Source organism: Anticarsia gemmatalis, chromosome 7 (genome assembly GCF_050436995.1).
Source record: "Anticarsia gemmatalis isolate Benzon Research Colony breed Stoneville strain chromosome 7, ilAntGemm2 primary, whole genome shotgun sequence".
Lineage (NCBI taxonomy): Eukaryota > Metazoa > Arthropoda > Insecta > Lepidoptera > Erebidae > Anticarsia > Anticarsia gemmatalis.
In genome coordinates this window covers 984300-1008389 of record NC_134751.1, presented here as the reverse complement: position 1 = coordinate 1008389, position 24090 = coordinate 984300, and the positions used below count along the sequence as shown (strand labels likewise).

Below are 24090 nucleotides of genomic sequence, written 5' to 3'. Positions count from 1 at the left end.
CATATGTTTACATACATATTGTTTTCAGCACGTACATGCATACGTGCATATGGGTATACGTGCCCGCCAAATCATAATTGAAATGCCTGTATAAAGTGTGTAGATATCTTTGTAGTAAACACCTCAACCTCGTAATAGTTTCTATATTTAGTTTGTTCAATGCTAAACCAGGATTATCGGTATGAAGGTTGAAGCCCAATATACGGTATTACGTCATACACACGTCTGAGTATTCATAGATTAGGTATCTGTACTATGTTTTAAATTCTAGTTATTACTAGCTTATTTTATTATGTATTTGTGAATAGATTATAGGGATAAGAGAGGTAATCTATGTACTTATAATAGAAATAGCAGATTTTTTGATTAATCTCATCTATATCAAAGCTTAAGTCTTCTACATTTCTTTCTGTCCCTACTCCTGGCTTTACCAGTATTGTATTATAGTAAGGTATCTATGACGTCACACCAGCCTTTCCTGGCCTATATAGTCGACTATATATTTGAACTATAAGGCAATAAATAAAAAACTAGACAGCCTTATGAAATAAATTAGTTTATTGTTTCGTCATAGTTGTATTGACGTAAGTGCAAAAAAAGTCCATGTTCCGTAACGAATGAGTCAACAGTATAAATAATAAAAATAATTTATAATAGTAATAAGTTAATGGATTGGTTACAAAACAGTACATCCGACGCGTCCGGTCCGTGTCGGCGATCTAGCTTCCCTGATCTAGTCGTGCTGCGAACGTCTGAAACAATAGCAAGAATGGTTTAATAAACATATAATTTTTCGTCTGTGTTATTTTGCTAGATGCTACATTAGTACTGTAAACTCTAGTATAGTAAAGATTAAAGCTATGAAGATGCAATGTAAAGTAAAGTAGTTTTTACACTAAGTTTTAATGTACATATGTACGTCATTGTATGTACGAAGATGACGAGGCCAAAGTTCTTTTAAAAAATATGGCATTTTTTCGAAGAAGAAAATGTACTCGGAAATTACACTCTCAGAGATAAATATGAAATACTTATGCATTGTTTTGAGACGAATTTCAAAAACACTACAGAAACATCTAATATTCATGACGAGTAGACAAACAATACACACTACAAGTAGCTCTACGTACATCAAAAACAAAAAAGAAAAACCACTCACTTATTCCTCTTCCTCTTCTTCTTCCTCCTCCTCCTCTTCTTCCTCCTCCTCTTCCTCTTCCTCCTCGACCTCCTCGACGACCTCCTCCTCGTCCTCAGGTTCGGGCTCGTAGACGGGCTCGTCTTCCTCCTCAACCTCGGCCTTCACGTCCTCCTCGCCTTCGGGGGATTCGGGCTCACCCTTCTTCTTGCCGGGCCTCTCACCGAACCATTTGGGCAGTCGCGCTGTTGGTTTTATATGTTAGTTTGCTTGTATTGGTTGTAGTGTTTGGTTAGAGATTCTATTTTATCTACTTTGTTTTTTTTTTGTTGGTTAGGTTTCTGATTCTACTGTCTACTTTGTTTGTTCTAGAAGTTGTTAGATCTTTTCTATTCTATGATGTCATTAAAATGCGATTTCAAAGAATTTGTCTATCTATAGTAAGACGTGAAAAAAGCTAGAAATAGTTTTATCGTAATCTGTTTTTTGGTTTGTTTTCCAACTAATTTAATAATATTTTTGAATCATTTCTTTTATAGGTAAATCAAAATGTTATGATTCTTTTAAAGTACTATGATAAAACGCTACGGGTCAAAGATAGAATTAAGTATTCTGTTTCGACAAAAGTTTTCATAAATATGAAAATTGTTACACAGAAACATATTTGTTTCTTCGCTTGTTAATATTAATTTCATATTAATAGTACATTGAAATTATAACAGATAGTAATTATTTACAATACACATCGAGGACAATGACCATGCAACAAGATTCCGTTTACACTTGTGCATGTGTGGGACAATAACAACTTTCAATGAATGATGATACTTTCAGGACAGTACGTTTGTATAGGATCACCTAGGATTACCGATTTGGGAGTACCTTGTGGAACTATCTGGGAATGTCAAGCGCTATTTTTTTTTACCGAAAACTGTAATATTATTTATTTGTTCGCCGAAATAATTATGTATGCAACGAATAGACTTTTAAATAGTGTTTTGTTTTAAGTCGTCAGTAGAATTTTTGTCATACAATCATTCGATTGTGAAGTTAAGAATGTAATCTCTTGCTTTTCCTGTTTTACAAGCCCTATTTGACTAGTACGAGTATGTAGAAGGGCATTTAAACTATTTAAATCAAGTTCGCTATTCCTATGCCATTCGACAGTCCCAGATATATGTCCACGTTGGTAGAGATATATTTATGTTGTTAATATGACTCACTCTTTTGCCTGCCGCCGAACTGTTCGGTCCTCTCCTGCCACACCTTCTCGAGGAAGTCCTTGTTCAGTTTCTCAAGGTCCTATAGGAATCGTTAACACAGGGTAAATACTATGAAAGAGGTAGGAGACCCGGGAGGTTTTAACGACGAATTAATTTGTTTGGTGGGACTTTCCTACAGTTGGCTTAATTTCTTATTATTTTGATCCCAAGTATCCGAAATTGGTTATGCATTTTTGAAGTGGAAGATCCCACCAGATCCAAGTTAGTTCGACAACACATATGAAGGTCTTTCATCGAAGGGTGAACACGTGGAGTATGACATGCCATGATGACATGCGTCGTGGGGTATACACACAAGACCAACACGACGTTGCCTCTTACTTTTGTTGCGGTTCATGAATTCGCTCATCCTGTCGTTCCACGTTTTATCCAAAAACTCAGCAACTTGAGTATCGTAACCCTGCGTTTAAATGTCATCTTTATTATCTGTATTTGTATGTTTGTTTGTAGCCAGTGTAGTTACAACTGTATCCCTTAGGTGAATTACATACCCCATATTTTGTGCAGTGACACTCCTGTATCTTACAATCTTTGGCTATAAATAAACAAGCTTTACACTTGAATATTTTACAAAGTACATTGTGTGATCATTAGTTACATTCTTGGCTGTGTTATGTACCTACTTTGTACCACAAGTGAATTAAATCGTCTCCTGGAAACGAATCATTGAAATAGAGAAAGTGACCTGGATTTAGATTTGGCTGGAGTCCAATAATTTAATTTCAACCGGTTTATATGCGCCAGGGAAATTAATGTGAATTTAATATCCAGGCATTTTAGCTCCATGACTGTATTCGACCTAGTAATGAGAGATATCTTAAGACTTGTCGCGGTGTTATCGTGCATGTATACTTACACCCTCGAACAACTTCTTCTTGTCGTCGTAGGACCTTGTGTCGACACGACGCTCGTATTTGGACGCTACTTGGATTTTGGGCTGAAAATTTAAAGTTTCTTTAGCATATCATCGAAAGTTTTCTGATCCACCTCTTTAAGGTGAGCGTATTTACAGATAACTGGTTCCATGGTAATTTAAACAAGAAAACAAAATAGTAACCCTTCACCTCTTATAAAATCCACAACAACATCAACAGTTTGAAACTTAAATTCAACAAAAAATTTTCACTAATGAAACAAGACTAGAATATGCCGTAACCAGTGTTACTTACCGGGTGCTTGCCTGTGAGTGCCTCGGGGTCGAGACCCTTCTTCAGGGCCTTGTGCCTCAACTGTTGCTTTTGTCTTTCTTTGAGCTCTTTTAAGTCGTAGTCCTGCCTCTTTTGCCTCTCCTCAAGATCGTATTTCTCGGTCTCGAGTTTGACAATGCATTCCCAGAGTTCCTGAGCTTTTACTCGGAGCTTTTCTGTGGAGAGACCCTCGATGTTCAAAGGCTTGATGCGGATGGACAGCGAGATCTTCTTCTCCTCTTCCAGCTGCTCCTTGGTCTTGTTGCGTTCCAGTTGAGCGTTGCTGAGGCCGAACTGTGGGCAACAAATTTTGATTAGTCGACTGCCTTTAAGTAAACTGATTAATAGATTGAAGCTATTTTGAGTGATAAAATTACGTTATATTGAGTAATCAATTAGTTCTTTTATCGTTCATATTAACATTAAATGCTATCTCATGGAAAATAAAAGGGAAACTAGGAACTCATATTATTCTACATCCTAAAAACAAAACTATACTTTTTTACGTACCACATACAAGTTTACAAACTTAAATTCTACAGCAGTCTTAAAGTACTTACGTTATCGCTCTTCTTCTGGATGGTGAAGTTAGGTCCGGTCTTGCTGGATTCTTTCATGGCCTGGAGCATAGCCTGGCGCTTCTTCTCGGCCTCCTCGAGTCGCTGCCTCTTCTCTTCGATGTCGCGCTGTTTCTTCTCCTCAATCTCACGCACTCTCCTTTCTTCTTCCTCCTTCTTCTTCTGGGCGAGGCGCTTCTCTTCCTCAGCGCGAGATACCTGGAATTATGGGAACAGGCCATCAGTATTTGTATGTGTCACGTGTCATGGAGACGATATTTGTCTGGTAACGTAAGATAGAACATTGACTTCATCACAGTAAATAAATTGCCCTTAAAAATTGCAATTCATTGACAATGAAAAACAAAAATATTATGTTCTAACAATGTCGTCTATATATTGTTTCCCTTACCTTGCGCTTGGCCTGCTTCTCCTTGAGGCGTTTGAGCTCATCTTCTTCCTTGGCCCGTTGTTTACGCCATTCGTTGATGTATTCCTTCAACTGCTCATCCAAGTCCGACCGCTTCTGATCTTGACGCTGATGAAAAATTACAATTGTTACTTGATGGAATCCATGCACATGATCATATGTTGCTAAAACATAGAAGTTAACAATCGATGGTAGGTATATGATAAAATGAATTACCTTGATGAATTCTGGGTCTCCCTCACCCCTGTGAACATACGCAAACGATATTAATACTCTAATCTCACAATGTGTTCGTGTTAATGTTAGACTACCGTTGTTATAACGGTTCACAATACATATAACTTCTGTTATGGTGACTGATATTTTATACGGTAATACGTTAGGATCAAGTTGTCTGCTGTTACGCTTTTATATCGGCGTGTAAGCAGGGATATCAGGTAACTGTACATATTGTTAAAGTTTTAGCTGTATGGTGTAGTACATTACTACATGACCACTGTTAACATTAATACTGTTATACGACTCATATATCATAATATCTATTTCAAAATCTCTATTCTTATTAATATTACATTGAATTATTCGTTTGAGTACATATTTCATATTTTGTGTAGTTCGGATTTGTAAATGATATTACTGTTCGTCGTGGGTTTATGACAACAAATATAATTACTATGACACAATATACGGACAGTACACATTCTACACATATTACGACAATATTATATGTATTACAAGGTAGTCATGCTTGATGTCTTGTTATTTATTTCATGCAATAAATCATAAATAGTCGGGGCGACACGAGCGGTCGCCATCTGACCGACATGTTGTTTGTTTGCAGAACGGCGCGGGCGCAGCACAGTACGCTCTTCTAAAATAGAACTCCTACCAACCGATATAAAAATAGCGACCGACGACGGCGTGCGGTTGTTTCGTTCGCCGAATGATCATCTGGTCGGATGCGATAAATTTGGGAAACGCTCGTAAAAACTTACGCCCGCGCCTTATCGAGTTAATGATAGGATTATAGTTAGTGACACCACAGAGAGCGGTGCAACTTACGCGATCGATGGTCTACTCCTAGAAACAGAAAACAACAATCAGCCTTCTACTTCTTTTACAATATACTACGGTCTTTATTGCAAAATTCATTGTACGTAACCAAATAAGCGGTGACAATTATTTTGCGCATAACACGATACAAAACACTGCATCACAGCCACTAGCCGTCGAATTTTAGAATTTTGCTTTAACGAAACGTACTCGGTTTTGCTTAAGCGCAAAAACACTAGTGTAGGGTAAAAGGTACGTTAATGTCTGTGCCAATCGTTCGAGGTGCCATAACATGTTGAGTGGCTTGAAGCGAAGCGGTAGGGCAGTTCGTATCTAGAGTTTACTTACTCTGGTTTAGGAGCGGGTCTTCAGTTTGCAACGACGAGAGGGCAGCGACGGGAAAAAAGAAAAAGAAAACACAATTAAAACTGTGCATGTCATCAAGAAGTAATATACCATTGAGATCATAAAGCTTAAGGGTTAATGCGAACGTGTCGTACACTCACAACAACAAAGTGACATCATTCATGGTACTGTTCATTGTGTGCATGGAAAGATCAGCTACTTACGCACCGTTGTTATGCACTGATCTTTCCCATAGCATGAATCACTTGAATGAATGGATCGGTGGTTATATGAGAGACAGTCGATGTTAGAAAGCACGGTTTTGCGGCGCAGCGCCTATCGTAAGTAGTATATCTGGAAGCAACGAAAGCGGTCATGTAAGCGCTAGAAGCGTTAGGGTTCGCCTAGAACTTAGCCTAAAACGAGCGAAGCGATATGAGTGCCGGATCAACCAAAAGGCACGCCACTTACTTCCTGCAACAAAAGAGAGAACAGGGTTTGGTGAGGGCGTGCAACAAGCCCGAGATTTGGGGGTTCGAAGAAACTGGGAATCAAAACTTGCGATCATGCCTCAAATAATCACGCTTATGTTCAACCAAAAAGTAAGACTATCGACGTACAATCGTATGTACTCCTCCGATCTAATAGTTTTGGAAAAATGATAGAATCGCCAAGGCAAAGTAAGAAACCAGGCCGAGAGAAGCTGAAGTGTTTCCAAACCAAACATTGTCTAAGAGTCTAATTTTGAGGGGGAGCGAGAGGGACTCTTGTGTTCGGACGTCATACTTACGTCTCTGGGACTTCTTCTTCTACTTCCTCCTCCTCGGAGCCACTGTGGAATAGACACAGGGGGGGTTAACGTACACATTCGAGGACCGAGATGGACTTTCACTTTTGTAGTTAGCACAAATACACATACATAATATATGACACAAAGGGAAGACAAATTGGATATAATGCTATGGGGAGAATGTATATAAATGTGTAATGCTTTGTATGTGTAACAAAAGTAAATTTATAAAGACCTTACGTCCGCATATCCCGGTGTTATTTTCCCTAAATACTTACGAATATTCCTCCTCGTCAGACATGGTGGTAGTTTATTTAATCTGTAAAAGAAAAAAAAACAGTTGTTGATGGTACGGTAGAAAAATCGCGTCTGTTTAAATCTTGTCTGTTGCTCGGTTTTTTACTTGTAAAAACGGCGCGAAACAAATGTCAACAGTGAAAGTTGAGAGCGTCAACACAGCTCGACGTGTCGTTATAATCTGACAAGTGAAATAGCTTCAGGTTGCCACGACTCTTTGTATTTTAAAATAAACAGTTCAAATTGAATATAAATCGTAATCGATATTTGTTTACAGTCGAGTCATTGAAACGTAGGCGATATTGGCAACGCATCGATAGATGCATCTGAGATTGTTGACTGATCGATTTATAATTCATTAGGATGCACCTATGTTTACATTTATAAACCAAAATAGATTTATTTTTGGTTTTCTAGACATAGATACGGCGTTTATTTTTTCGTTTTTGCTGAAATGACACGTCAAATTGTGTTAACATTTTTTGGAACAATTCATTTCAAAATATATTTTTTAAATTCCTGACAATAAATTATTGCAATGACATAATAATATGTATCTAATTAGAATAAAATGTTTGTGGTTTGTGTCCGAATTATAATGTTTGATAAAAAATAAGTTGTTAGTTTGTGCAAAATGTAATGTTGAATTACTATAAAGTAAACATTTTGTTAACTAATCACCTTCAGCCGGTGCGTAACTCATACATAAATTGGAAATAGCATACAGCTTTGTCAATCATGCCGAACATTTCTTTTGTGCCAACATTTAAAAAAAAATGGCGTAGGCGGGAACGCGAACTCGGGAAGCGTGCGTTTTGTTTATGAAGACCATTTTATTTTTAGCGGTTTTATCTTTCGTACCATCTAGCACACCTACGTCCTGGCAACGATTCAAAGAAAGTGTAAAATTGGATTCGCGTTCCAACTCAATGTTGCCTAGGATTCGGATTTCTGTGAGCCTTGAATTTTTTGTATTTTTCCGCGAATTATTTGCTTGTATATTGACTTTATCGGTAAATGTGTTGGCGCTTAGTTACAGCTGTTTTATCTTTATGTGCGTGGGTGGGTCCGAAACACGAATATTTTTGAAGTACCCTGCAACACGGCGATCATTCCCAGCGCGGGATTTGACTTCATCGAAATAAATTCAGCAATAAGCTTTGTAATAGCTTTATCAATAAATTATTAAAGTATCCGGGAATATTCAAAGTAAAAATATATTTATAAAAGAACGTGTTAGTCCATTGAACTACATCTCTGTCAGCAGGTTCCATTTTGGAAATGGGTCAAGGAATGTTTCGTTTGAAAACTTTTATCCGCGTAGGAAAATATATTATTTTTAAATCACACACGGTATTATCTTTCATATTTGGGTACATTATTTGATTCCTTATTAATTTCAAATATTTTCATGAAGAGTTTTTTTCATAGTTTGAAAGCTTATTTTATCATCTTGACTTTAAAATTTTAACGATTTTACACTCGAATACATTTAAATAAGAAGTTTATCAAAACACTTAACTAAAAAAATCATTATTAGTTAATACAAGTCATCAATAAATTGTTTAAGTTAGTATCCAAATACTTTAACTAAATATTAGTATCCGTCTACGTGTTTGGTGTAAATAGTGAAACTGTGTAATTGTCTATGTGTGTGTAAGGTGTACCTAAATGCAGATATGTGGAAAATAAAATATAACTGTCCTACTGCTAGGCAAGGGTCTCAAGAAATTATAAATCTTTAAAAAGGTGAATACTCCTAAAAAATCTATCCGCTTAAACGCAATTTGTGAACTAACTTTATTCATTACATTTATTGTATTTCATTAATAATTTCCGACAGTTTATATTAGCCGTCCATAACTACTGTAAGTGCAGTCTAGCAAAAATATTTCGACCATCGATCTATTTAAAAAAGTGAAGTTCTATTTTCATAGAGCTTGAGAAAAAATTAAACTATGCGAGTCTATCTTTGGAATAGATCGGTGGCTTCGGTCACGTACCGGTCTCAATTATTTTATGAATTATTTTATTGATCATCTAAAATATTTAATTGTATGTTATTTTAGTTCGTTCCATTCAGAACTATTGACGTCACTGTTCCTGAACTTTCGCGCAATCTAACTTTTTTGTCAAATGTACTTTCGATCTTCCTTCACGTTACTCAATGGTCATAATTATTTCTTATTTCGATCGTAGTTGTTACTGCCGTTAGTCCACTCTAACATTAATTACAAATATCTGTCAATTCCTCCACAAAAATGAAAAATTCACAGATTTCACTTTACGGGTGATGTTGTAGGAAAATTTGTTAATATCGTCTCAAATTACTCTTATCTGCTCGGGTATAGTGTGTAGTGTAAATGTGTGCATAGAAAATTTTACATTTTTACGGAAAAAACAAAAAATATCGTGTGTTGGTTGCATTTCATAGTAGCACGCAGGGATTTCCGCTGAAAGGTTACGTGTTGCGCGCGCGTCGCGGACTCGCGGTAACGTAATCCGGCGCACTATACAAGGCGCTTGCCTCTATTTCAGCGCGGCGACGCCCGCTCGTCCGCATTTGGCACATACCGCGCGCGTATTTTTAGATCAGCCTCCTTACGAGCCATCTTTTATCTTCGACGTTTCCGAACTGGAAATCCACAAGGACTCCTGGAGCACATTATCCTACACACTATATGCCCGCTGGCTCCGTCACTGGCACTCACGGCACGGCACTTACGTCGCACGGGTGGAAGACGGTCACTCAGTCACTCGGCACTGGTTCTTCGACCGGCAGCACAGCGACGTTGGAATGTGGAGTCCGCGGCGACCGGGGCGGCTCTGACCGGCGGCGGGCGGCAGTGCGGCCGCGCGCGCTTTCCCCCCTCGCACCCCGCGACTATATTTAGCGCCGGTCATTTTTGAGCCGACGATTACAAGCCAGCTCCGATTTCTAAAGGGAACTAACAGCCCAGCCCGGTTCGCGTTCGCTTGCAGGTGCAACGGCCAAGCTCGAGGAAGTCAACTCGGTTGCTGAGCGGTCTTGCGACAGACCCACCACTACATCGGCCTGAGGGCCGTCTGCCGACCTACCGCCGATCTACCGCCGATCTTGTTTACAAGATTCATGTCGAACGCACTTATGTCATACCCAACTTTATAAGTATCCATAGCAGGGAAAAATTAACAAGCTGACGCGTTTTCCAAGTTAGTGGCCGTAAGATGAAAAGTTGGTTGTCTGGTCAAGCAGTTGGTGAAGCGTAAGAAACACTATCGTAACGTTTTGAAGATGTACAGGATGTACTCACACACAATTCAACGTCTCCCGCTCACGATTGCCGCTACTGCAATGTTTATATCACGCGAATTCTCGTCGGGATCGGTGGGGCGACCTTTGTAGGTGGAAGTGGGAGACGGGGACTGACGATTGCTTGTGGCTCAGTTCCACGTGTTTCGTCGACAGTCTGGCGTCTGAGTTCCCGAAAAACCTTTTCTAAAGAAACCTATTTAAAAAATGCATACTCTAGTATTATTATCTCTGCATTTTTATTTTTCTTGTGTAACTTTTTATAGCTGAGAAGTTTACTTCGAATAGTACACTGTACAAAGCTACAGTTACCGTCCGCAACAGGCGAACACGTATGATAAGTATGAATATGGATAAATTAAAGAAGTAAGTAGTACCTACTACCCATTTCCACTAGAAGAGGTGGACCGGGGATTTAAAAGTATTATGATCTTAATCTGGCTTAGAACTATTTTGATATCCCCCTTAAACTACCTTAGAACAATTTTGATATACCTTATAAACTACCTTAAAACTGGTCAGAATAATTAAGCAAGCATTGCCTAATTGGTCTGTTGATTGGTGATCATATATTATTATGCATAATGAGTTCCTCCGTGTTTCAGAAGGCATGTAAAATTGTGGGTTTCGGCTGTAATTTTTAAAGATCTTCGACAGTCGTGACCAGCATTCAAAAGCTTGAATGTCTGACAAACAGTGTTTCCGAGGGGTACCGTGATAACCCAGTTAATATGCATGTATTGTGAGACTGGAAGCCGACTCCAACATAGTTAGAAAAAGGTTAAAGCAATAAAGATAGGCTGATGATGAAATTAGAAAATACTAATAGTAGTTTGCCCAACCCGGGAATCCAACCTAAGACCTCATTATTAGCAGAGGGATACACTACCAACTGCGCCATAGAGATAGTCATAAATAACTAAGTATTCGTAATTAAAAGTACAGGCATAAACTGTAACACCTGAGAATTAAGGCCTTGTATTATTCGTCTACTGTGAAGGAGGGTATCGAACCTGGCATGATCAGCCTATTGACAGAAACATTAAGTTTCAACGTGGAATAATTAAACATAAGGCATATACTCGTACAATTAAGCACAAGTATGAAGATAATCTCTACATTCGATTAATTCGTTTAGAAGGTGTGTCATGAACAGATAACAACAACTTACAATCTCTCTATTACTGGTTCAGCCTCAGAATTGAAAACGAACTAAGTATAGGTAATTGTAATAGGTAGGTAAGTAGTGATTATAGTGATGAGTTAAAAAATCGGTTTAATGTCAGTAATTCTTCCTAGTAAAAACAAGTGTCGATGTCTTAATATGGTTTAAGTTGACATCGTATTAATTTATAAAACACGAAATAAAAATAATATTTCCGAACGTACGGTGAGGTAGATAAATTTAACTAAGGTTGTAAAAAAGTATTTTTAAGTATATAATTGTGTAAAAATACATTTTATTTCACAAATACAAAGAACGCAAAATTGCCAAACACTCAGATCGAAAGCCTAAAGTTATATAGCACATAGTTTTATTCCTGAACGATTCCTCGAAATGTCTAATTGTTATCACACGTACGTCAAACCGCGTCAAACATATTTTTATTTTGAAAAGCCGGTCATATGGTATTGTTTAGTTGGTTTACCGCCTAAAGTAAATATGAATTAAAAATAATGAATTCTTACAAATAAATACATTCTGCTACGATGAGTTCTATAAACAATATGCAAGATACTTCAACGCCGAAGCGTCGACGCTTCGGCAATACAAAAATCGTGCGACCAACCCAAACTCTTGAAAATAATGTTATTGAAAATTATAGTCCAATTAGGCCTCAAATCCTCAAAAATGAAATGGATATCGAAAGATGTAGTTCTCCAGATTTACCGTGTAATCAAGTGGAATTTTTATGTGATTCTGGAAACAACAGTACCAGTAGCGATATTCCGTGTTCACCCGAAGTTTTACAAACCCAGGGAAATCAATGGGCTTCCTTAGACGTAAGTACTAGCAAAATTAACGAAATATATGATAAGAATACTAAGAATCCAATCAATAGAGTTATATTAGAAGAGATTGAGGACATTTCGGATGATATGTTTCATTCGAAATTGGAACAATCTGTGTATAATCATGAAGAGAAGTTTAAAAGTGAGATTGAAGAGAGTTTTAATGTAATCAATGAGTCTATAGTTAACATGAATGAAGTAATGAAAAATAGAAGCTCTTTATTTGAGACCAAGGATTCTTTCCTGCTGGATATTAAAGAGAGTGGTATAGAAGCACCACAGACAAGTACAAATCAAAATAAGAAGATAACCAAAGAGAATAATGTGCCTAGTAATAGTTTTTATGGACTGCCAATGATTACCAAAGGCTTATTTAAGAGTTATAGAAATATCGAAAAGTTTTATGGTGAGTAAAAATAATTATTACTTTCAATTACTAACTATTGAGTCCTTTTAATATATAAACATGAATTCTTATTACATTTCTTGATGTTGTGATACCAATATGTGTGTTTGATTATTATAACTAACATTGTTTTATCAATATCTAAAGGATAAGACTTCTTGTTTCTACTGATGTAAATAAAAGTTTTTCTTATGCCACAGACTGGCAAGAAGAATGCCTGAATTTGGATGCAATAAGAGAGAGACGCAACTTGATCTATGCGTTACCTACAAGTGGTGGTAAAACTCTTGTGGCAGAGGTGCTGATGCTGAGAGAAGTACTTAATAGAAAGAAGAATGCACTGTTTATTCTGCCTTTTGTTGCTATTGTACAGGAAAAGGTAAATATCTAGTGAATTATTTATTATTTTCTATTATTTGTATCTATTAGGTCAGGGAAAATGTCTTATCACATTATAGTATGTATGAACTTGTAATAACATTTTTTATCTACACAAAAAAGCTCGATATTTGGGTACCTCACGAGCTCACTGAAAGAAAACTAATGAACCATGTACTCATTTGTGATTTTTGAAGCCAAAGAGTTTTTATTACAAGTTCAGACATATTATAATGCGAAAAGATTTTTTCCCAGATCAAATATTAGTGCTCAGTTAAGAAGAAAAATGATACCCTGATGGTTGGCTATCCCCACTAGGGTCTAGTTGGTTTCTCTGCTATCAGAATAATTCCAGTTTCATTTGTGTGTGGTTTATTCACTCTGTTAAAACTGCTAAGCGAAGTAAATGTCATAGAAAAGTGATGCAGCAGATATTTTTTAAATGCTTAGTGCACTTGTACAGTACGGTACAAGGTTTATGTACGCTTTGCATGTAGATATCTCTCTTTGTTCTATCACTTTAAGTGACTTATAAAAAGTTTTATTCCAGATTTGGGCTCTGTCACCGTTCGCAGTACAACTAGACTTCCTAGTTGAAGAGTATGCGGCCGGTAAAGGTCACATACCTCCTAAGAAACGTCGGAAAAAGAACAGCATTTATGTAGCTACTATAGAGAAAGGTTTAGCGTTGGTCAGGAGTTTAGTTGAATTGAATAGATTGCATGAAATTGGGCTAATTGTAGTAAGTACTAATATGTGAATCGTTTATTGATTGTATATTGCACTACAATACTATGTGTTCAATGACTTTCCAGGCAATACATTAGCATTTTTTTGCAGGTAGATGAATTACATTTAATAGGAGAGAAGGGTAGAGGTGGGACGCTAGAAATGTTGCTATCAACTGTGATATTTACTAATCGTAAGTATTACTAAAACTTGTAACAATACTTTGTTAATTATAAGTCTATCTATAATGCCAACCAACATAACTTTGTCCCAGATACCCCTTGCTTGGCTGCCTCCATGGCACAGTGGTTTACGCCCCACGCCGCTATCACTGCGTCGGAAGGCCGTGGGTTCGATCCCCACACGGAACAATTATTTGTCTCGCACGTTCGTTTTGATCGCACAAATAATTGTTTCGGGTCTGGTTGTACTCTGTGTCCGTTGATTGTGTGTTTGTAAAAGTTTATGTGACACAAAAAAAATAACTGTTTTGCTGTCAAAATTACTATTGTATAATGCTAAGTCACTCAGGACTAGTGAGAAAGACCTCTTATTATTATGTTAGTCTTTATATAATTCTTCATAAAAACTTTAGCACATATTTCTTCAATACATTTTCTTTTACCAGAGGATATTCAGATAGTAGGCATGAGTGCGACTATAGGCAACTTACACGAGATAGCGCAGTTCCTCCGCGCTGAGGTATTCCAGCGTCAGTTCCGACCCGTCGAGCTGGCGGAGTACGTGAAGTTGGGCAACATGCTGCACAGGATCCAGTGGGGGGAGGGCGTCGAGGTCGTGCCGGATCGAGAACTTACTTATGATGTGAGTAAAGAAAATATACAGTTTTATAATAAAATGAGGGAAAGTGAGAATTGATTGCTATCTTTTGAAAGGATTTTTGTTTCTTTTAATGGTTAAAACAATTGAGATGGTTTTGTGCTTCCCACTAACTACATGAAAATATATTATATATAGATTTTATCTCAATGCTTTTGTGCAGTAAGAAATAATAGTATAATAATCTGCTTTTAACTGAGGTTTCACTTTCAGAACATATTTCATTAGTCGATTACTAATGAAATATGTTCTGAAAGTGAAACTCTTTTCAGTATTTATTAATTCCTTTTTTAGCCTTTTGCCCGAATTATGCTACTTCGTTAAGGCGATTAACACACTGCCCCGCATCATGCTGCATATTGCGTGTCGACGCACCTACGCGCGTTCCTGCGGGAGTGCAGATCTGCATTATCGTGCGGGTTTTTTGCGCACTCACGCGCGTAGGTGTGTTTTGTAGATTCACGCACGGCGGCTCTCATTTATTCGCCGTTCTCTGTGGTGGTCGTGCAGTACTGAGCATCACGATAGTCTTGATAAAAATCACGCGCGGCACTGTGGGATTCGGTGTGCCATACCTTGCGTCTCGCCCCGCACCTACGCGCGGGCGTGCATGTGTATGCGCGTGATCCGCATGAACGCGTGTGGATGCATTTTCTGTGTGTTAGACTGTGCGTGTTTTCCATACAAACGGAGATACTTACAAGCAACGTTCGAACACGCATTCACGCGCTACGCTGCGTGGTGCGGGGCAGTGTGTTAAGCGCCTAACATCAATTTTTAACTTTCATTAATACCTAAGCAGACATCTATTTTGTTATGCATTTACTCATATATATATTCGTGTTTATGGTGCTCATGTCCAGTACTCAGCGGCGGCCGTGGCGCTAGACCCGGACCTGCTGGGCGGGCTGGTGTCGGAGGTGGTCCCGCGCGGCAGCTGCCTCGTGTTCTGTCCCACCAAGCGCAACTGCGAGAACGTCGCCGCGCTGCTCTGTAAACTGCAGAGACGGTCAGTACTTTAGTATCATATTAGCGTTATTGAACTTAATATTTCTGAATATAGCAATGAGCTGCAGTGCGGTACGTTAACTATGAAAAGAAGAAACCTACGTGAGGAGCTTAGATGACTGTATAGAAGGACACCATCGAAAAATCGTCGTGTATAGTAGGTTTTTATTTCGTTGTGTACGACCTCTTAGTTCTGAAACTCATTTCTTTTTCAACTTTTGGACGTACACGAACACGTGCACGTAAAATATTACACATGTGACATGCCTAGACCATTTAAACTCTGATCATTCTTTTAAGTACATAGTTAACTTGTCTATCCCTTTTCGCTACAGTGAGATGGCATCCCACCGCGTGGCAGAGCGCCAAGCTCTGTGCAACGGTCTCCGCGCGGAGGGCGCGAGCGCCGAGCTGTGTCGCGCGGCGCGCTGCGGCGTGGCCTTCCACCACGCGGGGCTCGCCAGCGACGAGAGGGTCATGCTGGAGCACGCCTTTAGGTAATACAATAACTTATTTTTATTCCTTATTGTTATGAATCCGGACCGTATTTATTTGGTTTTTTATTCGGCAGTTGCTTCTATTTGCTACCGTCAACTGCTTTTTTGCAACTGTAATTATATTTCAAGTACGTCTTGATTGGTGCCTTTAAATCATAAATCATTTATTGTTTGCTGCCTTTGTGTGTACTGGTCGGTTCTGTTTGATCAAAAATGATTGGTCTCCCCAAATAATATCAAAATACAGGTTTCATTGAAGACTCAGTTGAAGTGTCTTCAATGAAATCTGTCTCGCTTTGACAAAACAAAAATCAGCTCCTAACAAGTGAAAATCTTATACCTATAACATTTTATACGTAGATCGGGTGTAATATCAGTGCTATGCTGTACATCAACTCTGGCGGCCGGTGTGAACCTGCCGGCACAGCGCGTGATCGTGCGCGCGCCGCTCGTGGGACGTGAGTTCATATCCCTCGGCGCCTACAGACAGATGGTGGGCCGGGCGGGACGAGCTGGGGTCTGTGACACTGGTATGTATTAGTTTAGGTGTAGCCTAAAAGTGACCCCAACAGTGTTGTAGTATAACGTGCTAGAGGCATTCTTCGTTGGAAAAAGATGTCTGGTTCTTACTGTAGACTTTGGATTGCTTAGCATATGATATTAGCGTCCCAGTGGCTAATGAATACCAATGAAGATTTACGTAATGGTTTCTAATCTTTAAGCGATATGATACGATTATTAGAATTTTTTTACCCGAGAAATCAATATGTCCGTGAAGGCAAAAAACGTATTAGACAAAACACTTTAGAAAATGCTTAAACTGCACGTTTGGCGCAGTGGTTTAAGCGGCCACCTCGCCGCAACAACCGTAGCGCCGCGTGTGGTGGGTTCGAATCCCACCCGGGACAAATCTTTGTGTGATGAGCACGAGTATTTGTTCTGAACCTGGTTGTCAATTTATCTATATATGTATATATTTAGAAGTATATAAGTATGTTTATCAGTTATTTGGTTACCATAGTACAAGCTCTGCTTAGTTTGGAATCAAATGACTGTGTGTGAGTTGTCCAATAATATTTATTTATTTATATTTTATTTAATTTAATTTTTTGCTGTACCTCCGAGGTTAGAGTTTTTCAAATAAGTTAAAAAGTTGAGGTAAATCACATTTAAAAACCTCCTCCTCTCGGAATAGGTAAAAAATACATGCATTTTTTATATTTAACTCTTTGACCGCCACGGTCGGCTATACTCGAGAAATCAGTACTCACAACGTTATATTTTGTATACATTTGCCGACGAAAGCGTCATGAGCACTTTCTGATCTGTCGAGTATAGTTGACCGTGGCGGTCCAAGGGTTAATACTTATTCATAATTTTATTGGTCATCAGGTGAAAGTATAATAATCTGCAACGACCGTGAATGGCCGCAGCTACGCGCCGTGCTACAGGGAGGACTATCGCCCGCTCGTAGCATGCTACGCGGCTGTATCAATAGCTTAGTACTGAGCGCCGTAGCACTTGGGCTCGCTACCTGTAGACCCGAGCTACGGAGATTGTTGAGGTGTACGTTGTTGGCTGTTACTGAAGATGACACGTGAGTACAGACTGTTTGATAGAATTCGTCGTTTAATCAAGTTTATCTAAATTAATGCGATCGAAACGTCGGGTTAATTCAAATTCAAAATATCCTTTATTTCGTAAACTTTTTACAAAGTATTTGAAATAGTCCGTATATTGTATTTTTTGTCAACAAATAACGTACCTTTAATTTTTAATCGCGTTTAAGACCCGTTGCGTTATAATATTATGTTTTTGTCGTAATGATCCCGTTCAACAAAAATTTGTAATCATTAAAAAAAAATGTTGTTCGGGAAGAAAACACAATTTAAAGGTGTTTGTACCTAACAACATACAAAATGTACAGTTAAATTAAAAATGATTATATTTTTGTACTTAAATTTTACACTTCCCATTTAACACACCTAAAAATACTAGTTTTAATTCATAATGAAACCTTTTCCTAAAAAATAGTTCAATGAAAACACTATGCGACGATTCCCTCCGCTCTCTACTCAAGACCGGCGCGCTAGAAGTAACACAGAGGAAACAGGAGGGAAATGACGAGTCCCTCATCAACAGTAGTAACTGCTACGTGTACAACGACACGCTATTGTCAGTCAGCAAGCTTGGCAGAGCCGCTATTAAAGGTAATTATTATAACAATTACTAACAAGTCACTATGTGATGGATATCTTTATTTTATTTAACAACTCCCGCACTAAGGATTGTTCTTGTGTCGCGGATACTTTTACAAACATACAAACAACGGACACAAAGCACAACCAGACATGAAACAATTACTTGTGGATCGCTATAATTGTTCCGTGTGTGAATCGAACCCACGACCTCCCGACGCAACGGTAGCGGCGTGGTGACCTTAACCACTGCGCCGCGGAAGCAGTCATATCTCCGGTGTATAAACAAATTCGGTGCGTTAGGAGTAACACAGAGGAAACAAGAGGGAAATGATGAGTCCCTCATCAACAGTAGTAACTGCTACGTGTATAACGTCACGCTATTGTCAGTCAGCAAGCTTGGCAGAGCCGCTATTAAAGGTATTTATTATAACAACATCTTTTAGTGTAATCGCGAAGCGCTCGTAGCCTCATCGGTCGGTAAACGATCTGTGGGTTAAGCAAACCTTGGCGCGGACATTCCATAGATGGGTGACCGCATAGTGGTATTTGAACTGGGCGTCTCCGTGGAGGATTGCACGTAAAAAGTCGGTCTCGGTTGTTGTCAATTAAGATAACAGTCGTTAAGCCACGTCAAAGGCCTTCGGGCAGCTTGAACAACTGTGACACTAGGTTGACCACTAACCATACGACAAGAAGAAGTTTAAGTTACCTCTCTTATCATAGCTGGTTTAGGTTCCTGTTGGGCGTAGTAACTGGTCTTCGTCTTTCAAGTGCTCGAACCAATGCTGTAGTAATAAGGACTGTGTGGCACACTATACTCTGGCCATTGCAAAAGTGCGAATTATGACATAATTATTAGAATGAAAGGAACAGGACGGTGTCTAAGTGCGAGAGAGAGAGCCCGATAATATGACATTATTTGTCATTCGTTTTTTTTATACCAGCTCAATCAATTGCAATCGCATTCGTAAGTCCAAATAATGGACTAATTCATATACAACAAAAAACAATGGATTGGATTAGTCAATCGAAGTGTCACGCTGTCCCACGATTGGAAACGTCTTATGCGCCATTCGTTTCAAACAAAATTAAACTCATTTTCGAAGAATAAAAGATTCAAAATACATTTGTCCGTACATACTCCACATTCGTTATTACTGTTTACCCCACACAGGTTGTATGGAACTATCAGCTGCTCGGCAACTGATACAAGACATGGAGACCGCGTCCCGAGGTCTGGTGCTGATGGGCAGCTTACATCTACTGTACTTAGTGACACCACACGATGCTGATGTCATAGTCAGGCCCGATTATAGACATTATTATAATTTGGTAAGTATTCAAAGTAAAAATCTTAACCCGTTTCCAGTAAATATAAAATGTTAGTCATTACGTTATTTTTTTTGTTATTCTGAATGTACAATAAAAAATGTAACACATATTATGGGCGCTAAATTCGTAAATAAAATCAAAATTTAAATGCTCTTTTTTAAGCGTAGAAGCTTTAAAATATTGAGTGGTTTCCAGTATTGTAATCTTGACGAGGAAGGAGTTCAAACTGCGAAGATCTTGGGTATCACCGAAGTGAATGCAGTCAAAATGGTCACTGGGAAAGCTATTACTGTAAGTAGTAAACTATCCAAACAATTTTGATACAATTTAAACCAGCTAATGTCAAATGTGGTATTGCAGTGCTAGGCCGTGTGGCCCTGCGCGACTTACACAGCTAGACTATTTTTTTTAAGGCCCCCTGAGTTACCAAAAATGTTACTTAACAAGTAAATTTATTTTGCTAGGAATTTAAAAAAAAAAGGTCGTGTCCATTATGCCCGCAGTGTAACCTTGCTTATATCGTACTTCACAAGAAGTGTGACGTTCGCTGATTTAAACGATTATTTAAATAACAGTATAATCAGATGTATTGCATCTATTTTGAGTTAATATTTTCTTCTATAGAATGTACCTGAAAAAGTGCTGTGTCGTTTTTACTTGGCTCTGATGCTGCATGACTTGTGGAAGCAAGTGCCATTTTCTACCGTCGCTGATAAGTGAGTTAAACTTTAAGATTTAACATTATTTAATTTTAATTGCTGTATCTTATAAATATTTTTGCATCTTGTTCAGCGGCATTACTAGTACAGGGTGGGCCACGGAGGTTTACGAATTTAAAATCGCTATAGAGTTGGAACGGGGGAGGGGAGCGGAGCGCGGGTGGTGGGGATTTGTAACCCGGGCGGCGGGCCTCGGAAATTTAGTCGCAATAGAGTTCTTCACGGGTGAACAACGTGCGTTCTGTGTAAAAGATTATTTCAAAAATGCTGATTTGTTCGTTATTGTTCGACGTTCATCTCGCTCTCACGCGATTGCATGATTTAAAACAGTGTCCGAGTGAAAGTTCGATTAGGGCGTGGGTTAGAAAGTTTGAGGCTACCGGTTCGACCCTTAATCAGAAACCTAAGGGGCACGAAAGGACGAAAAGGTCAGATGAAAACATAAACAAAATCGGAGCTTCCGCACAGACCAGCGAGAGTATTCTGTGACAGTTAATACTGAGCGATACATAGCCATGTTGCGCAATTTATTTTTCCCGCAGCTGTCAGAATTTCGAGGGTACAAAAGTGGGTTAGTTTCAACAAGATGGTGCCACTTGCCATGCCTCTAACGAGAGTTTGGCAGTCGCAAAGGAGATGTTTGCTGGAAAACTCATTTCGCGCCGAGGTGACTTTCCACGGCCACCGAGGAGTTCGGATTTAACTCCACCGGATTTTTTCCTCTAGGGCTACATGAAAAGAAGAGTCTGCAATAATAATCCGACCACGATTGCAAAGCTGAAGGGTCCTATCCGCGAAGAAATGGCCGCTATTCCGCGCGCCATGTGCGAACGAATTTTTGTCAATTTGAAGTGGAGATTCGAAGAATGTTTGCAGCGGGATGGTGCGCATCTGGATGATGTTATTTTTAAGAAATGATTTTCCCAAATGTTATCTTTAATTTAAAAATAAATTGGTTTTAATATTACCTTTGTTTCTTTTTTTTATGAAATTTTCAAATTCGCAAAACTCCGTGGCCCATCCTGTATATCAGATAAAAGCGTACCACAGGTGTTAACGGTAACCGCAAAGTAACGCAGTGTTTCTATTGTTCATAAGAAAGCGGGTTTCAATAAATAATACTGCCTACCTAGATGGTGCTACGTACTTCAGTAATAACTGTTTTGTTCTATTTTTGCAACTTTGCTCAACAGTGGTAGTCGGTAGGTCTGAGCAGTTCTAAATTCCCTAAAGTGAGATTGGTTAATGTGGTGGACTCAAAGTCTGTCTCATGTAATTATTCTCATCATCCCAGGTACTGCATACCCCGCGGCACGGTTCAATCTGTCATGACGTCATCATCGTCCTTCGCCTCCTGTGCCCACAAGTTGAGTGAGGAGTTAGAGCAGTGGTGGTGCTTCAGTGCGCTGCTGGGGGCACTAGCGCTGCGCCTGCAGCACTGCGCCGCGCCTGAACTGGCGCAGCTCATGGAACTGCCCGCTGTTAAGAAGGTATAGGGGTTGTAACTATAGGGTAGTTAGAGCAGTGGTGGTGCTTCAGCGCGCTGCTGGGAGCACTAGCGCTGCGCCTGCAGCACTGCGCCGCGCCTGAACTGGCGCAGCTCATGGAACTGCCCGCTGTTAAGAAGGTATAGGGGTTGTAACTATAGGGTAGTTAGAGCAGTGGTGGTGCTTCAGCGCGCTGCTGGGAGCACTAGCGCTGCGCCTGCAGCACTGCGCCGCGCCTGAACTGGCGCAGCTCATGGAACTGCCCGCTGTTAAGAAGGTATAGGGGTTGTAACTATAGGGTAGTTAGAGCAGTGGTGGTGCTTCAGCGCGCTGCTGGGAGCACTAGCGCTGCGCCTGCAGCACTGCGCCGCGCCTGAACTGGCGCAGCTCATGGAACTGCCCGCTGTTAAGAAGGTATACCACTGGCTGTTTGTTTGTTTGTTTGTCGTATGTTTAGTTATGTAGGTATGGTCAACCTAGTGTCAAAGTTGTTCAAGCCGCCCGAGAGGCCTTTGACGTGGCTTAACGACCGTTATCTTATTAGACAACAACCGAGACCGACTTATGGTCTGCGAAGCACGGAGACGCCCAGTTCGAATACCACTATGCGGTCACCCATCTATGGAATGACCGCGCCAATGGTTGCTTAACCCACAGATCGTTTACCGACCGGTGAGCGCAACTGGCTATGGGCGGCTGACCACTGGCTTATAACAATGGAATTATTCAAACCTCTTGCTTAAATACCGTAGTTGATCTCCATTGTGTTAGTTCAAGTCAAGAGAGGATTACGTGTACGTACGCGTCCGTATATTTCAACGTGTACACAAAAATCAAAATGTTGAAGGTGTCTGAATTAGTCTTTATAACTATAGTTAATTAAAATAGTGGTCAACTTGTGTGTTAATATAATAAGTATTATATATTTCCGTGTTATTTGACGCTACATTCACAATGAATTCTTCATGATTAATATCTTGTTCACGATTGTCCTTCGGGCTTTTTGAAAAATAACTAGTATATAAAAGTTACAGGTGAATTAAGTTATTGAGTAAGGGTCCTTCTAATCGAATTTTAAAAGTTACATGTATTTCAATTAATTTCATTAACTTCTTACAGGCTCGTGCTCTTCAACTCTCTCGGGCCGGATACAAGAGAATTGAAGACTTAGCAAAAGCATCAGTAGATGATTTGATGTCCAACGTGTCACATTTGTCCAAGACTGCTGCCAACCAACTCATCAGTGCTGCCAGGGTAAATACTACTTATTATAAATATTAGACCAGTTTTATTTGACAAATTGTTTCTTATTCTTTTCCCACTTCCAGCGGCTATACATGCTGAAATTCAGTTGTTCAGTAATTTAAATTAGTTTACTGAACAATTGTGTAAAGCACGGTTCCCACTGCGAGCGGAGCGGACCCTTAATGACTCCGTAAAACTAACAAGCGCTTGCGAGTTTTACGGAGTCAGTGGGAACTCCGCTTGCAATGGGAACCGGATTTAAGTGTAAGTGCAAGCAAGAGGTCCGATACAAATAACTTAATTGCTTGTGTGTGACTTGTTTCAGATGACACTTATAGAGAAAGTGGAAAACCTTCGCGCTGAAGCCGAAGAAGTTATGGATGAGCTTAATGTATGATATATTTTTAAATCTTAGTACAATTTAGTTAGTGAAATGATATCGTAATATGTGTATAGTATAAGTACCAATGTGTTCCTTTGAAGTATTGAATCGTTCAAATTCTGTTTAATATTGTGATATATTTTTTAACTAGTATAATAAGAGAAATAATCAAAATATTTTTATATTAGTAATGAATAAAAATGTAAAATTCACAAAATTAATTGAATAATCCAATTGTTATGTATTGATGTAATATATATTTTAAAAATATTCTTTCATTTTCAAATCAAACCCATTTTCCAATCAAATATTCACTAAGTTAAATTAGAGTAGTAATTTTGGCCATAAATATGTACTTTTTGTAGAATATTATAGCTTATAATTTAAGTAACTAAAATCCAAACTTACTATAAAAGTGAAATTGATTGCCTGTTACGTTCTTACGATTCAACTTCTGGCCCGGTTAATCCGGTTATGTTCA

At 39.0% G+C, this 24090-nt stretch overlaps 2 protein-coding genes across 11 annotated transcripts; one reads left to right on the top strand and one right to left on the bottom strand.

The window, feature by feature from the left end:
* Positions 1–540: 540 nt before the first annotated feature.
* LOC142974235 (troponin T, skeletal muscle-like) lies at positions 541–10474 on the bottom strand. Of its 9 annotated transcripts, none has more exons than XM_076116408.1 (13): positions 10374–10474; positions 7062–7102; positions 6784–6825; positions 5997–6014; positions 5658–5675; positions 4812–4839; positions 4578–4703; positions 4169–4384; positions 3591–3902; positions 3278–3358; positions 2362–2440; positions 1160–1383; positions 541–752 (listed from the first exon to the last, which is right to left on the bottom strand). In XM_076116408.1, exons 2-12 carry the CDS (start codon positions 7082–7084, stop codon positions 1160–1162), a joined length of 1167 nt encoding a protein of 388 aa, XP_075972523.1. In that variant the 5' UTR covers positions 7085–7102; positions 10374–10474; the 3' UTR covers positions 541–752. The 9 variants fall into 9 exon arrangements, with proteins under 9 accessions (XP_075972523.1, XP_075972524.1, XP_075972521.1 ...); XM_076116409.1 differs by lacking the exons at positions 2362–2440; positions 10374–10474 and adding exons at positions 2743–2821; positions 9806–9961; XM_076116406.1 differs by lacking the exon at positions 10374–10474 and adding an exon at positions 9806–9960.
* Positions 10475–11962: 1488 nt separating this feature from the next.
* mus301 (mutagen-sensitive 301) lies at positions 11963–23820 on the top strand. Of its 2 annotated transcripts, XM_076116399.1 has the most exons (16): positions 11963–12791; positions 12992–13170; positions 13720–13911; positions 14010–14091; positions 14527–14723; positions 15602–15747; positions 16082–16243; positions 16604–16773; positions 17636–17840; positions 18278–18453; positions 19619–19776; positions 19972–20067; positions 20401–20492; positions 21790–21985; positions 23102–23236; positions 23553–23820. In XM_076116399.1, the coding sequence occupies exons 1-16, from the start codon at positions 12083–12085 to the stop codon at positions 23622–23624; spliced, it is 2967 nt and encodes a 988-aa protein (XP_075972514.1). In that variant the 5' UTR covers positions 11963–12082; the 3' UTR covers positions 23625–23820. The 2 variants fall into 2 exon arrangements, with proteins under 2 accessions (XP_075972514.1, XP_075972515.1); XM_076116400.1 differs by lacking the exons at positions 20401–20492; positions 23102–23236; positions 23553–23820 and having other exon boundaries at positions 21790–21983.
* The last annotated feature ends 270 nt before the right edge of the window (positions 23821–24090 follow it).